Here is a 13105-nt window from a genome sequence, read left to right as displayed (position 1 = left end):
TTTAATTATGAGTGGATTGAATGAATGTTTTCTTTTGAACTACTGGATACACTAGCAAACCCTCCTCACAGCCTTCCCGCCCTGTGCTCCTCCACAGGCCAAAGGCAATCCCCTCGCTACGATCTTGCTTGTGCTTCTGGGAAAAATCGTTAGGCATAAACAGGACAGAAGATTGTTGTACTTTAGTTTCATTTATTTCAGTTTTAATAATGTAATACACATTTATTCTAAAATTTTCCCTTTATGGAATCTATATTGGGAATGTTTCTTGACCAATCATGAAGCCTTATTATAGGTCTTACAGATGTATAACACTTCTTAGCAGGAAATATGTGAAATTTTGTGTAACTACTTTTCTGTGGGAGAAATTTAGATTTGTCCATCTGCTTTAGACAGACAGCAGCCATGCTTTGTATATTGTATGCAGAGCATGTGTGATGTGAGGGCAAACATACTTATTTTTTCTAAAGATTTATTTATTTTTGTTGCAAAGGCGGATATACAGAGAAAGGAGAGATTGGGAGAAAGATCTTCCCTCTGCTGGATCACTTCCCAAGTGGCCAAAATAACTGGAGCTGAGCCAATCTGAAACTAGGAACCAGGAGCCAGGAGACTCCTCTGGGTCTCCCAGTGCAGGAGCAGGATCCAAAGCCTTGGATCATCCTCCACTGTTTTCCCAGGTCACAAGCAAGGAATTTGATGAGAAGTGGAGCAGCTGGGCCATGAACTGGTGCCCATATGTGATCCTGGTGCTCGAAGTGGAAATAAAGCATTGCACCACGCCCAAGCATGCATTTCTACAGCATGTACATTTGGATGAGTATGCAGAGTTAGATAATACGTTAGCATTCAAAGGTATAATTTTTGTAATTTTTGTAATATTAGAAATACTTGCACAGAAAATGCCAAATTGTCTAAAAAAAAAGCTGCATCTTTGAAACTCCAGCTATTTATGAGTGATGTATATCACAGCCTTGCCAATATAATATGATCTAACTTAGTGATTTTGCCCATCTGATGGGTAAATAAACGATTTCAGTATAATGTTAATGTGCTTTTTTAATTGGAATGAAGTTAGAAGATTTTCTTTTTTACTTTTTTTGCTGTGGAGTATTTTATCATCTGTTGCTTTCTACCAACTTTCTTATAAATTGAAACTTAATCCTATTTAATATAAATTTAGAACTTTTTGAAGTTGTTTTTATGTGTTGCTTTTCAATGTCTATATATCATAATGTGTTTATCGTTATTTGTTTTTTTTTTTAAAGATTTACTCATTTTATTATAGCCAGATATACACAGAGGAGGAGAGACAGAGAGGAAGATCTTCCGTTCGATGATTCACTCCCCAAGTGAGCCGCAACGGGCCGATGCGAGTCGATCTGAAGCCGGGAACCAGGAACCTCTTCCAGGTCTCCCACGTGGGTGCAGGGTCCCAAAGCTTTGGGCCGTCCTCGACTGCTTTCCCAGGCCACAAGCAGGGAGCTGGATGGGAAGTGAAGCTGCCGGGATTAGAACTGACGCCCATATGGGATCCCTGGGCTTTCAAGGCGAGGACTTTAGCTGCTAGGCTACATGCCGCCGGGCCCTGTTTATCGTTATTTGTATATTTTTGTGTTAAAAGGTTAATTGTTTCTCTTAGTTAGTAGTACTTGCAGACTTTTTATAATACTTTGGAAGTTTCTCCTTACTCTGTATTCATTAACAAATTCTGCCTCATTTCTTTCATTTCTCATGTAATTGAAAATTTATTTTGATATAAGGTATTTGGACACAGTTGAACCTTTTAAAATTATTATTATTTTGTAATGGCTTCCAAGAAACAGGAAGGCACTCTTGAAATCCAGATGAGAATTTTGTAAACTTAACTTTGCGTCTCCTCCAAATCTGAGCAGTAGCGCCACCATGCGGCAGATAGGTCTAGGCTCGCCCTGTTCTGTCTGGGATGCTTGATTCCTTCAGCTTGAAGCACTGGAGCGGGCTAGCCAGGCTGGCTGTTGCCATTGTACCCTGCTTATGGGCACTGTCACTTTCCCCACCACCATCCTAACACCCAGGACAGGGACTGTGGGAGCTGGACCACCAGCTCCCAGCCCATCTTCACTTTCCTTAAGTATAGAGTTCATCCTTCCACTCTACAATTTCAGCCTGAGTTGAGCGAGTTTAGTCTTCCCATCCCTTCCAATAATTCTCATAATTTTAAGATTTTATGACAATAAAAATTCACATTTTCTCAAATAGTGATTACTATTTGCTTTCTGCAAATACTGAAACAATAAACCTTAATTAACACACTTATTTCATGCAAGAGAGTTCATGAAATTCTTATAAATACTTAAAGCAATTTGTTGGCCTTTTCTTAAAAGTGTGTTTACTTCTCGTTTGCAGTGTTCATTAACGCAGCCAGTAGTTTAAGTGCCTGAAGAAAACTGATAATTAAATGCCACCAATGTTTTGGGAAAAATATGCCAAAAACACTGAGAAATTTGGGGAAATTATGTCTTTTAACAACAACAAAACATTTCAGAAGTTTTACTGAGAAAGCAAATTGGAAAATGGTGAAAATATTTTTATGTTTTTTTTAAACTGGAGGCCATAACCTATGCTTTACAAAGAGAAAACGCCATAATATCCTTAAGTTTCCTGAAGCAGAGCCAGAGGACAGACTATTACATAACCATCAGAATGATTTTATGGGGTGATTGTTTGGTCACATGTCTAATCCACTAACAATGGCAGCAGGTACTCCCAAGTCCAAGCAGTTGACTCTCTGGCATTCACATGGGAGATCTGGTGTAAATTTGAATCTCACTTTTATTCACTTCACAACTGTAGAAAGTGCTCCAAGATAACCTGAAATTAGAGCACCCTCTCTCTCTATCTCTGTTCTCTGTTTCTCAAAGCAGCAATGATAAACAGTCCAGTATACATGAAGCATGTTCGTCATTTTAATATTCAATTATTTGAAATACAAAAGCAGGAGAGGGAGAAAGAAAATCTACATTTTTCATCTTTGCCCAAATGGCTAAGTCAGACAGATTGAGACCAGCCGAAAGCTTCGAGCCTGCCAATTACTCCTTCAAGGCTTCCTGCACAGGTTGCAGGGGCCCACCTCCTCGAGCTTCCCAGGCACATTACAGGGGAGTCAAACCACAAACAGAATAACCACAAAGCACTGAAACATGGGATGCTGGAGGCTGGAGTGTCATTTAGCATGATGGGTCTTTTTGCTGGCCTGTGATCCAATCCTTGATAAAATAAAATATGTAACTTCTAATTAATATTCAGGAATTCATACCTTACTTTTAAAAAATGTGTAAACACAAAATTAAAACATCTACCTATGGACTAAACCAAACATTTGTTGATTTTTGTATTTTACATAAATGTTACTTTTGCTAACTTGAAAAATAAATTTCTTTATAAAAATTACCCTAAGTGCCTGGCAGCGTGGCCTAGCAGCTAAAGTCCTCGCCTTGAACACGCCCCGGGATCCCATATGGGCACCGGTTCTAATCCCGACAGCTTCACTTCCCATCCAGCTCCCTGCTTGTGGCCTGGGAAAGCAGTCGAGGACGGCCCAATGCTTTGGGACACTGCACCCGAGTGGGAGACCTGGAGGAAGTTCCTGGCTCCTGGCTATGATCAGCGCAGCACCGGCTGTTGCGGTCACTTGGGGAGTGAATCATCGGACACAAGATCTTCCTCTCTCTCTCTCCTCCTCCTTGTATATCTGACTTTGTAATAAAAATAAATCTTTTTTAAAAAAATTACCCTAACCTTGCATAGCTGATTCATTGAAAAGTATGTATCGGGGATGTATAAACTACTGTTATCTGCTGCATTATAAACTTACTTCTTAATTAGCCCAAAATGTACAATCATGAACCTCAACACTCCCTGTTGTTACTCTACACTAACAATAAGACATCTTGTATTGAAACCAGTTTGGGGACAGACAACTGAGTTTTTGCTTTTGTTAAGAAAGGTGTTTCGCATTCTGCCAGTGGAAACAGAAATGTGACAGAACCTCTCTCCTGGAAATTTCACCGTCAGAAATCACAACAAAAACTGAAAACTGGGGTGTCAAGAACTTCTCAAAGTTTTCATCTCAGGATATCTATTTTAAGTTTTATCTCAGTGGCTGATGAAATTTAATTACCAGATGTATCCAGTTTCCAATTTATTAAGGCAAAATAAAACTCCCATGGGCAATTGTGAACAAAAGCAATGAAACTATACAGAAACTAACCTGTGAGCAAGAAGTAAATCAGGAAAATGCTATTTCTACTTCAACAGAATTTTTTTCGCAGGCAGTTTGAAATCCAAGCAAAGCTTTTACATAATGTTCATTGTCCAGAGCTTTCTGAAGACTTCGATGGATTTTATTTCTTTTTTTTTTAATGGAAATATATTGCTTTTAATATTTAATCCCATTTACTGGATATAAGAAGGAAAGAAAGGAAGGAGGGAAGGAGGGAGAAACAAAGGAAAAAAGGAAGGAAAAAAGAGATGGACGGCAGGAAGGGGGGAGGAAGGGAAGAACAAAATAAACTTGTCAAGCTGGTAGGGACTGTTTCTATTTTGAAACCTATATGGTAACAGGGAAGGAAAATGAGTTCCAAACAATATGCTAAGGTCAGAAACGGTGGGTATTTGACCCAGAGGTTGAGAAACTGCTTCAACTGTCCTAGTTCTGGAATCTCTGCATCTGACCTGGTTTTCCGCTAATGTGACCCTGAGGGCAAGATCCGTGTCACCCACATAGGAGACCTGGGTGGACTGACAGTCCACTGGGGCTGTGAACAAGCAAATGTCTCTCTTTGTTTTTCATTTAAAGTTAAAATATTCTTAAAAGATTTCTTTTTTTGGAAAGGTAGATTTACAGAGAAGAGAGAGTTTTCATCTGCTGGTTCACTCCCCAAATGGCCACTATGGCTAGAGCTCAGCTGATCCAAAGCCAGGAACCAGGAGCCTGCTCTGGGTCTCCCACAGGGGTTCAGGTTCCCAAGGCTTTCGGTTCCCTCCTTCTGCCTACCCAGGCCACAAGCAGCAAGCTGGATGGGAATTAGGGCAGCTGGTCCATGAACTGGTGCCTCTATGGGTTATTGACAATTTATAGTCAGAGCATTAGCCAATTGAGCTATCATGCAAGATCCAAAATAATGTTTTAAATGGCACATTTTGTGCTAAGTAGAATGGTTTGAATATCTTGGAATGGTTGAATGTTAGGAGATGATTAATATATTAAATTATGAATACTATTTTTTCTATTTCTCTAAAGCCTTTGAATTTTTTAAAAAAATTTTATTCATTTATTTTATTTATTGGAAACATACAGACAGATAAATAAGCACACAGGCGTGGATTTCTCATTCACTGGTTCACTCCCAAGATATCTATAACATCAAATGGGACAGTTCAATGCAGGAAATTGACACTTAATGCTGATCTTCCATACGGGTGGCAGGCACCTGGCCTATCAATAAAAAGCTGCCTCAAATTGCACATTTGTAAAAACTGTAGTCAGAATGTATAGTAAGATAAAAACCCAGCACTCCTAAAAGGGACGTGGATATCCCAAACAGCATCTTAACTGTGTAAAGACCAGATCACTTACACGTATTTAACAATCTGGAAAGCAATGAAAAGTTGTTCAGATAAGGGCATGTGAATAGTGGCTGTACTTATCAATGCCTGTATAATTGGCATGTACTGCTTATCCTTGTGGAGCCTAGCATCTCAAATCTGTAAACTGAGGCACATATTTTTAAGTATCCACAGTTTCTATTATTAAGAAAATTAGTGATACCAGGTCCGACAAATTCACCAAATCCTTGTTGAAATACGAACAAAACTGGACCAAAATGCCAAAACATACCATATAATAACCTCATATAAATATGGTCACATAATTATCAATGAGTTTAAACAATGTAGGATGATGGAAATGGAGTGAAGGGACTTTGCAGTTTTGCAGTAAGATGCCTGAAATATATTCCATAACAGTAATATAATACAAAGAATTCTTGTTTATAATTTATTCTTACTTAATTTGAAAAGCAAATTCCGTGTAGTTCACAGATACGAAGAGAGCAGTATATTGCCTCTCTTCACTTTTTTCTTTTAATTTTGAGATAACATGTTTTAATTGACTTTATAATCACAGGCTGAATCCCCCACTAAATAAAGGGTTCAACCAAGCAGAAAGGTCGTTGTTTAGCAGAAATGTACATAAGAGCTATAAACAATAATAAAACAGCAAGATGTTCATTTCAGGCATGCTCACAGGAGTAGAGTTTCTTTAAGGAGTACATAGGATGTAAACCCGCTGTAAGTATCCTGTATTATCAGGGTCACATTGTAGCAGAGTGTGGCTCATGAGAAGTCAGAGAACAAGACTGAAGCAGGGTGGATGGCTTCAGTGAGAGCCATGCAAATACTCAGATCCTGTCCCTTACTAAGGAACTGAATTCCCAAGAGCTGTCTAGCTTAAGCAGGGAACCTCCTGGATCCCGGAGATGCAGCCAAATACGAAAGAGCGTCCTTGTCCTCAGGCAGCTTGCTTTGCAGCTTTCCCACTATGGCCACCCCAAAGCTCTTGTCACTCCCTTTACCCAGTGCTTCAGGACACCTGCTGGCTGCAACCCAGGGATGCAGGGAAGATGTGCTGATCTGCTGCAGTGTTTGCTCAGGAAGGCACAGGGAGGTCTGTGCCATTCAAGTAGATATGCTTGGTGACTGTGCATAGCACCTAAGACAGGAAACACTCCAATGTGGTGCACAAGTCGACAGGATGGGATTCCCCAAGGTGATACAAACAAATCTCAGAACTGTGTAAAACACCCAGCAACCAGGTTCTTACTGTGCTTGTTCATCCACTAGAGGAGGCGTTATAACATCACCACCGTGGTTAGGAATCTGGATTTAACAGAACGACGCTGCTATTACCTCTGCCACCGCAAGGAGCAAGTCCTATTCCCCTTAATGTATTCATTTATTGTCAGAAACAGAACGTAATTCAGTGTGGAACTTTCAGATAGTACTTGTGGGATAACTCGATTCTAAGATTCCATTTTTGATATCTGGCCATGTTAATTCAGCTACCTTGAAAATTCTTTTGTTTTGGCTTTCATATCCATTCCATGCAAAATATTTATCATAGCACAAAATTGGAAATAAGGATAACAAGGATCAGAGTTTACATACCTTTTCACAATTTATTTATTTATAAAGGGAATTCAGCACTGGTGTGGTGTTTCGAAAGGTCAGGATTTATCACATGACAGTGCCTGTTTGAATCCCCGCTGCTTTGCTTCCGACCCAGATCCCCATTAAAGCAATGGGGAAAGCGGTGGAAGACGGAATAACAGGGGCTCCTAACACCGTTAGGAGACCCAGATGGAGTCCCTGGCTCCTCCCTTTGCCCAAACTTTACAATCAACTGGCGGGAGGAGGGAGGTGTGAACTAGTGGATGGGAAGTTATCTTTCTCTCTCTTTCTCTCTTTTCCTCTTTTCTTGTCATTCCACAATTCAGATAAATAAAATAAAACAGGACCAGTGGCATGGTTCCTCTGTTCTAATCTCACCATGATGTAACACAACTAAATCTATTTTACCATGTTGGAGTTTGCATATTGGAGTGGAGCTTTGGGCCAGAAATGACATAATCACCTGAAAAACCTAAGGGATAGAGGAGAATGCTGCAGCACATAACCAGGAAGAAATACCTGCTCCCTGTTGATAGGTCTTGGCAACCCCATGCACAGCCTACAACACCGTACAGGATTCTTGCCGCTGACCATCACTACTCCACACATCCATTCCCCTTTCTTAAAAGCTGGAGGTCAGTAAATGAACTGGTGCTGGCATAGTGCCTGAGCATTCAGCTTTCAGAGAGCTCACACTGCAAAGCCTCTTAAGGTAACAGCAAACAATTCACCTAGCAGCAAGTTATCTTGCCACCTCTGCTGGCTGAGGTTTTGCTTCTGAATCAGTCTCTCGAGTGCAGAATTGGATGCATTGTGTTTCAGGCATTGAAATCAGTGAATTTCTCCTGTTTTTCCAGCATATATTCAACATAGAGATGAAAGAGGTCATTGAGAATGTCTGGCAATAAGAAATACTCACAATGTGAGTGAGCATTTGTCTGCCTTCTCATGGGTCTACTGGTGTTTGCTAAAATATCTGTGCTTTGTTTCCAAGTTCCAGGATTATTTTTTTAAGTTCACGTCAAGTTGAATCCAACATTGTTTTAAAAGATTCATTTATTTTTATTGGAATGTCAGATACACAGAGAGTAGGAGAGAGAGAGAGGACGATCTTCTGTGTGGTAATTCACTCCCCAAGTAGCCGCAATGGCCAGAGCTGAGCTGATCTGAAACCAGTAATGAGGAGCTTTCTCTTGATCTCCTCTGCAGGCGCAGGGTCCCAAGGCTTTGGGCAGTCCTCAACTGCTTTGCCAGGCAATGAGCAGGGAGCTGGATGGGAAACAGCGCAGTCAGAACACGAACTGCTGCCTATATGTGCTCCCGGGGGAATGCAAGGCAAGGATTTCAGTCACTAGGGTACTACACTGGGCCCTAACATGTTTTTATGGTGCTCACAATACTTTAAGCAACATATATACACACACACACACACACACATATACATATATAACATAAATATATATGTGTGTATGTGTGTGTATAATATATATATATATATATGTGTATTTCATATTATAAATTTCCATGAGCTTTTTAGGAGACCACCAGGTATTAAAAAGGCGATGATCTTCCTTTGACTTCAATATTGATCCACATCAAATAAAAGGTAGAGATTCATTCTCATACAAAACAAATCCACTTTTTCGGCTTTTCTATTGAGTCTGCTTTTGCCCTCTTAGGAGTTCATTCCCTGCTGTCTGCAGTTAACTGGAACCTTCCAAATGCCTTTGACCACAGAAATGAGCCTAAGTCCTACTCTCCCTCTTGACCTAGGACAGGAAGCTCTGGTCACATTGAAGCATGCCTCCCTGTGTTGATGGAAACTAATCCACAAGGAGAGGCCAGGCTCTGCCTGGACAGGAGGCAAGAGGGCATCCTGCCCTCACCTGGCTGGCATTTGGTAACTCTGAAGTCTGTCCTGGCACAATGAGGGCACCTAAAGAAAAAGGCAATATTAACAAAACACAGAGGTTTCTGGAGACTAACATTTTTCATTCTTCACATATGTGACTCTCTTCCTTCACCCAAACCAATAAACAATGTCCACCCACCCACCGCAGAAAAAGGTTATTTTTTCCTCTTCATTTTATTTTGTTTGAAAATTTCCCTTCAAAAGCCCACATAGTGGAATAGGTTAGTGCACATATGTTCAGTACTGCAGGACCTGGCTTCAACACTTGGCTCTGTAACTGACTCCATCTTCCTGCTAACACAGACACAGTGAGAAAGCAGGTGCTGGTGGAAGCGACTGCATCACTGCTTCCCATGTGAGTCACATGGGTTGGGCTCCCAGTCTTGGCTTCAGCACCCTTGACCCCTGGAGGCATCTGGGGAGAGGACAAGTGGGTAGGAGCACTCTGTCTCTCCCTCGCTCTCACTCTCCTTCTCTATTTTCTCTGTGTTTTGGCTCTCTGTGTTAAAAATAAACAGACCTTTGAAAATAAATACATTATCCAAATGTACTTTATAGCTGGAGTTCCTGAGAGGAATAGATAATCAGGATGGACAATGAGCCACTTAACAATTAGCTGCAGCTCTTCCTAAGTAGATTACTTTGTGTCAAAGAACACTGTCTCTGTATTAAACATGTCAAAACATGATATTTCTCTACCGCTGTGTGGATAAGGAGATTGTGCCCAGAAAACGAGCACCCCTTGGCCTGACAGCAAGAAACAATGAGGCTGTGGCTGTCCTACCCAAGTTGAGATGCAGGGCGAGTTTTCCCTTCTGGAGCTCCAGGGTGATGTGGTCTCCGCGCTGACCCTCTCCATGGAACAGGACCCCATCTCCTTGCAGGCTCTTGAACTTGAGGGAGATGACGTCTTTGAGAGTGCTCATCAGCTTCTGACTGAACCTGTAGAGCAGCGAGCTCCGGCCGTCAAAGTTGGTGACGTCAGATTCTGTGCATGGAGAGAAGGGGGAAAGAGAAAAGTCAGTGTGTGTTCTCACACTTACCCCTTCTGTTTCCCATCCCGGCTGCTGTCCAGGTCACAGGAATGTTCTCAAGGTCGGCAACGTGCTCTCAAGAGCAAGTCCATTGATTAACAAGGCCCTAATTAGGCTCGGGGGAGTTACTCATTTATAAGCAACACCGCATGTTGTGTCCAAGCCAACTGATCATAGCCTAGAGGTAAGAGCTCTCGTTAGTGCTGTGCCAGCTTTGGCTTCAGGGCACAGGCTGAGGATGCCACAAGGACCCTGCCAGGCTTCATTTCTAACAGCCACTCACCTCTTAGCTTTCCTATTCATTTGCATCTGAGAGCTGGACGCAGTCAACCTACTATCTGTAGCTCAGGATTAAAACACAGAACTGTACTTTATTACATGAGTCTATTAAAAACAACACCATCTTCCTCACACTCCAGGACCAGCAGGATCCCTTTACCCAAGGAAGGAAGGTTGGTATTTGAACAGGGAAAACACAAAGAAACCTCATCATCTACATGGATCGTATTAAAAAACTGTGCAGCTCTCAAAATTTCTCACACCCAAATCAAATTAACTTTGACTTTTCCCATGCAATTTTCCATGTGCCCTTATGTTCTTTTGACATCTGTTTTGCCCTATACTTGTGATATGTGTCACTTTAGTGTTTACAGACAAAAATGTTCATTCATTGTTGTAAAATCAGGAAAGATCAGGTAGTTAAGATTTTGGTTACTTTAAACATACCTGACAAATATAAACCAAGAAGCCAAGAGGGGCTTTATGTTAGCACTGTTAATTGTAGATTTTTTCTGTAATTTTATTCCTATATTCCAATCGGAGTGATTACATTACTTTTAAAATAAGAAAACACCAAAAGCCAATTTAATTCTAAATTGAAACACGTTCTTTATTTCCTGTCTCACATGGCAGGGTGGCAGCAAATGGGTGTGTAGGGCAATTAGGATTATTCTTATTTCAAATCCAACATCCCAGAAAAAAACAATATTAATTATGCATAAAGCAATTAAAAACCCTCAGCTTGAGTGCATGCAATAATTAATTTTTAAATCGAGCATCTAAAAACTTCCTTTGCAAATCTCAATTTTTGCAACCAAAGAGTTATGTAATCAGATTTTCCTGCAATTTAACAACTTCACTATTGATTTCTGTGCAACAGAATGCCTAGATATAATACAAGGATTGAGAAATTCCTAGGCTGTAAGAAGAAACATCAGATTCACGAAGATATTCACCAACACTCACCCTTGTAAGAAACTCCCCAAATCAAGTCATCTGTACACCTACATTATCTTTTGGTGTCTTTGGCCACAAGCACACTTCACACAAAGGTCTGGGTTTCTTTACATATGGAGTCCTGGGTTTCCGCACATCCTTTGTCTTCTAACTGGACTCTATCTCTTCTTTCTTCATCCATTCCAGCAATTATGATCTAACTTTGAGTTTTTCAAGAGCCTGGTCTGTCCAGTAGCTTAATCAATGACCTCAGTGTGGATGACAAGGGCAGCAGATGAGAAACCTCAGCTCCTTGAGACTTTGGGAAACTGAGCCACTTTGGGAACTGCAAGGACAGAACAGAACTTGTCTCCCCAGTCTCATGCAGGAATTTAAACTGAAGCCTCATGTTAGAGGTTGATTCATTAAGAGTGAAAACTTGACTTAATTATAGCATCTATAACATCTTGAAGGCGAACGGAGTGGAAAGTCACTTGATCATTGGGTTGCCCTCGAAAGACAGTTCTTACAAGAAGTTTGGTTATTTAAACTGAATTTGGCTTAGTTCCTCTCTCTCTCTCTCTCTCTCTCTCTCTCTCTCTCTCTCTCTCACACACACACACACACACACACACACACACACACACACGCTGTGAATCCAGGCTTCAAGTCTAGCTAGCAAGATGTTGAACAGGAAGTGTTCCTTTCCTTATCAGTTATATCACTATACATATACTCAAGCACTCTGTTTCCCTGGAGACCCTTCTCTCTCCTGCAACGCTCTTTCACTCACAGGCCAAGGTCATTTCTAGCTCTTTTTCCTGAAGCATAGGAAAAATTACAGAGCTAGCTGGAAGGTATTGAGTAAGAGGCGTACAATGCCTCGCTTCCCCTGCCAGGTGTGCTATGCTTAAATTCTCTAAATCAGTTGATTCTTAGATCTCACATCACTCATAGACTCTTGCTTGCAAACACTTATTTAGGCTCCTCCAACCAAGGGAAGTCCTGTGCATGGTACAAGATGGAGAGAGAGAGAGAGAGAAGAGAGAGACTGGTAATATGGGTTAAATTCAGGCTTTCATAGCTATTCTGTTATGACAATTACTCTCAGATAATAAATCCCTACAAATCCAAGAACCTATTTTTGGGTTCACCTCCTAAACACTCTAAGTGGATTAAAATTTCCATCCCCTCAGTAATATTAATATCTGACTTTGCCATTTAAATATTGACAGGAGTTTGGAAGCCAAATCAGATCTTAACCACAGCAGTTAATAACTTGCCCAGTTGGGTTACACATTGCGAGCACATCTAGAGATGTCTATGCATCTGAAAGTAGCCAACAAACTTAGACACCAGAAGGTCAGGATGACTGTCACAGTGAGAAGCAAAACTGCTCACCTTAGGACTACAATCCACATTTTTATTTGATTTTTGAATTTTTGTGATGGCTCTTTTGTCTTGCTGTTTTGAGACCCATCCAGTTTTTCACCTGTTATCATCCAAAGAAATGTCAGAAACTTTGTATGAACAGCTGTTCTTAGGCGTTGTCACAATTAGCGGTGGGAAGCTGTTTATACAGCTCATATGAGGTCATCAGAGTTGTGTATAAAGCCTGGAAAAGTCATCGAATTGTTGAGAGCTTCCATAAATGTGAGCTTACACTGGGAACCTTTGTGGTTACCTGATTGACAGCCCAAACCCTGGAGTCTTCAGTGCAAGTGCATGGTCT

The 13105-nt window shown here is 40.9% G+C and overlaps 1 protein-coding gene across 1 annotated transcript in view; it reads right to left on the bottom strand.

Annotated features, from left to right (window-relative positions):
- LOC131480344 (contactin-associated protein-like 5) overlaps nt 1–13105 on the bottom strand; it is a 478118-nt gene that overhangs the window by 271650 nt on the left and 193363 nt on the right. The window contains exon 5 of the mRNA XM_058664336.1: nt 9909–10112. Coding sequence (XP_058520319.1) covers nt 9909–10112 — 204 coding nt within the window. The remainder of the gene's footprint in view (nt 1–9908; nt 10113–13105) is intronic.

The sequence above is a fragment of the Ochotona princeps genome, chromosome 5, assembly GCF_030435755.1.
Source record: "Ochotona princeps isolate mOchPri1 chromosome 5, mOchPri1.hap1, whole genome shotgun sequence".
NCBI classification, from domain to species: Eukaryota; Metazoa; Chordata; class Mammalia; order Lagomorpha; family Ochotonidae; genus Ochotona; species Ochotona princeps.
The sequence above is the reverse complement of the archived record's forward strand: the minus strand, read 5'-3'. Positions and strand labels throughout refer to the sequence as shown.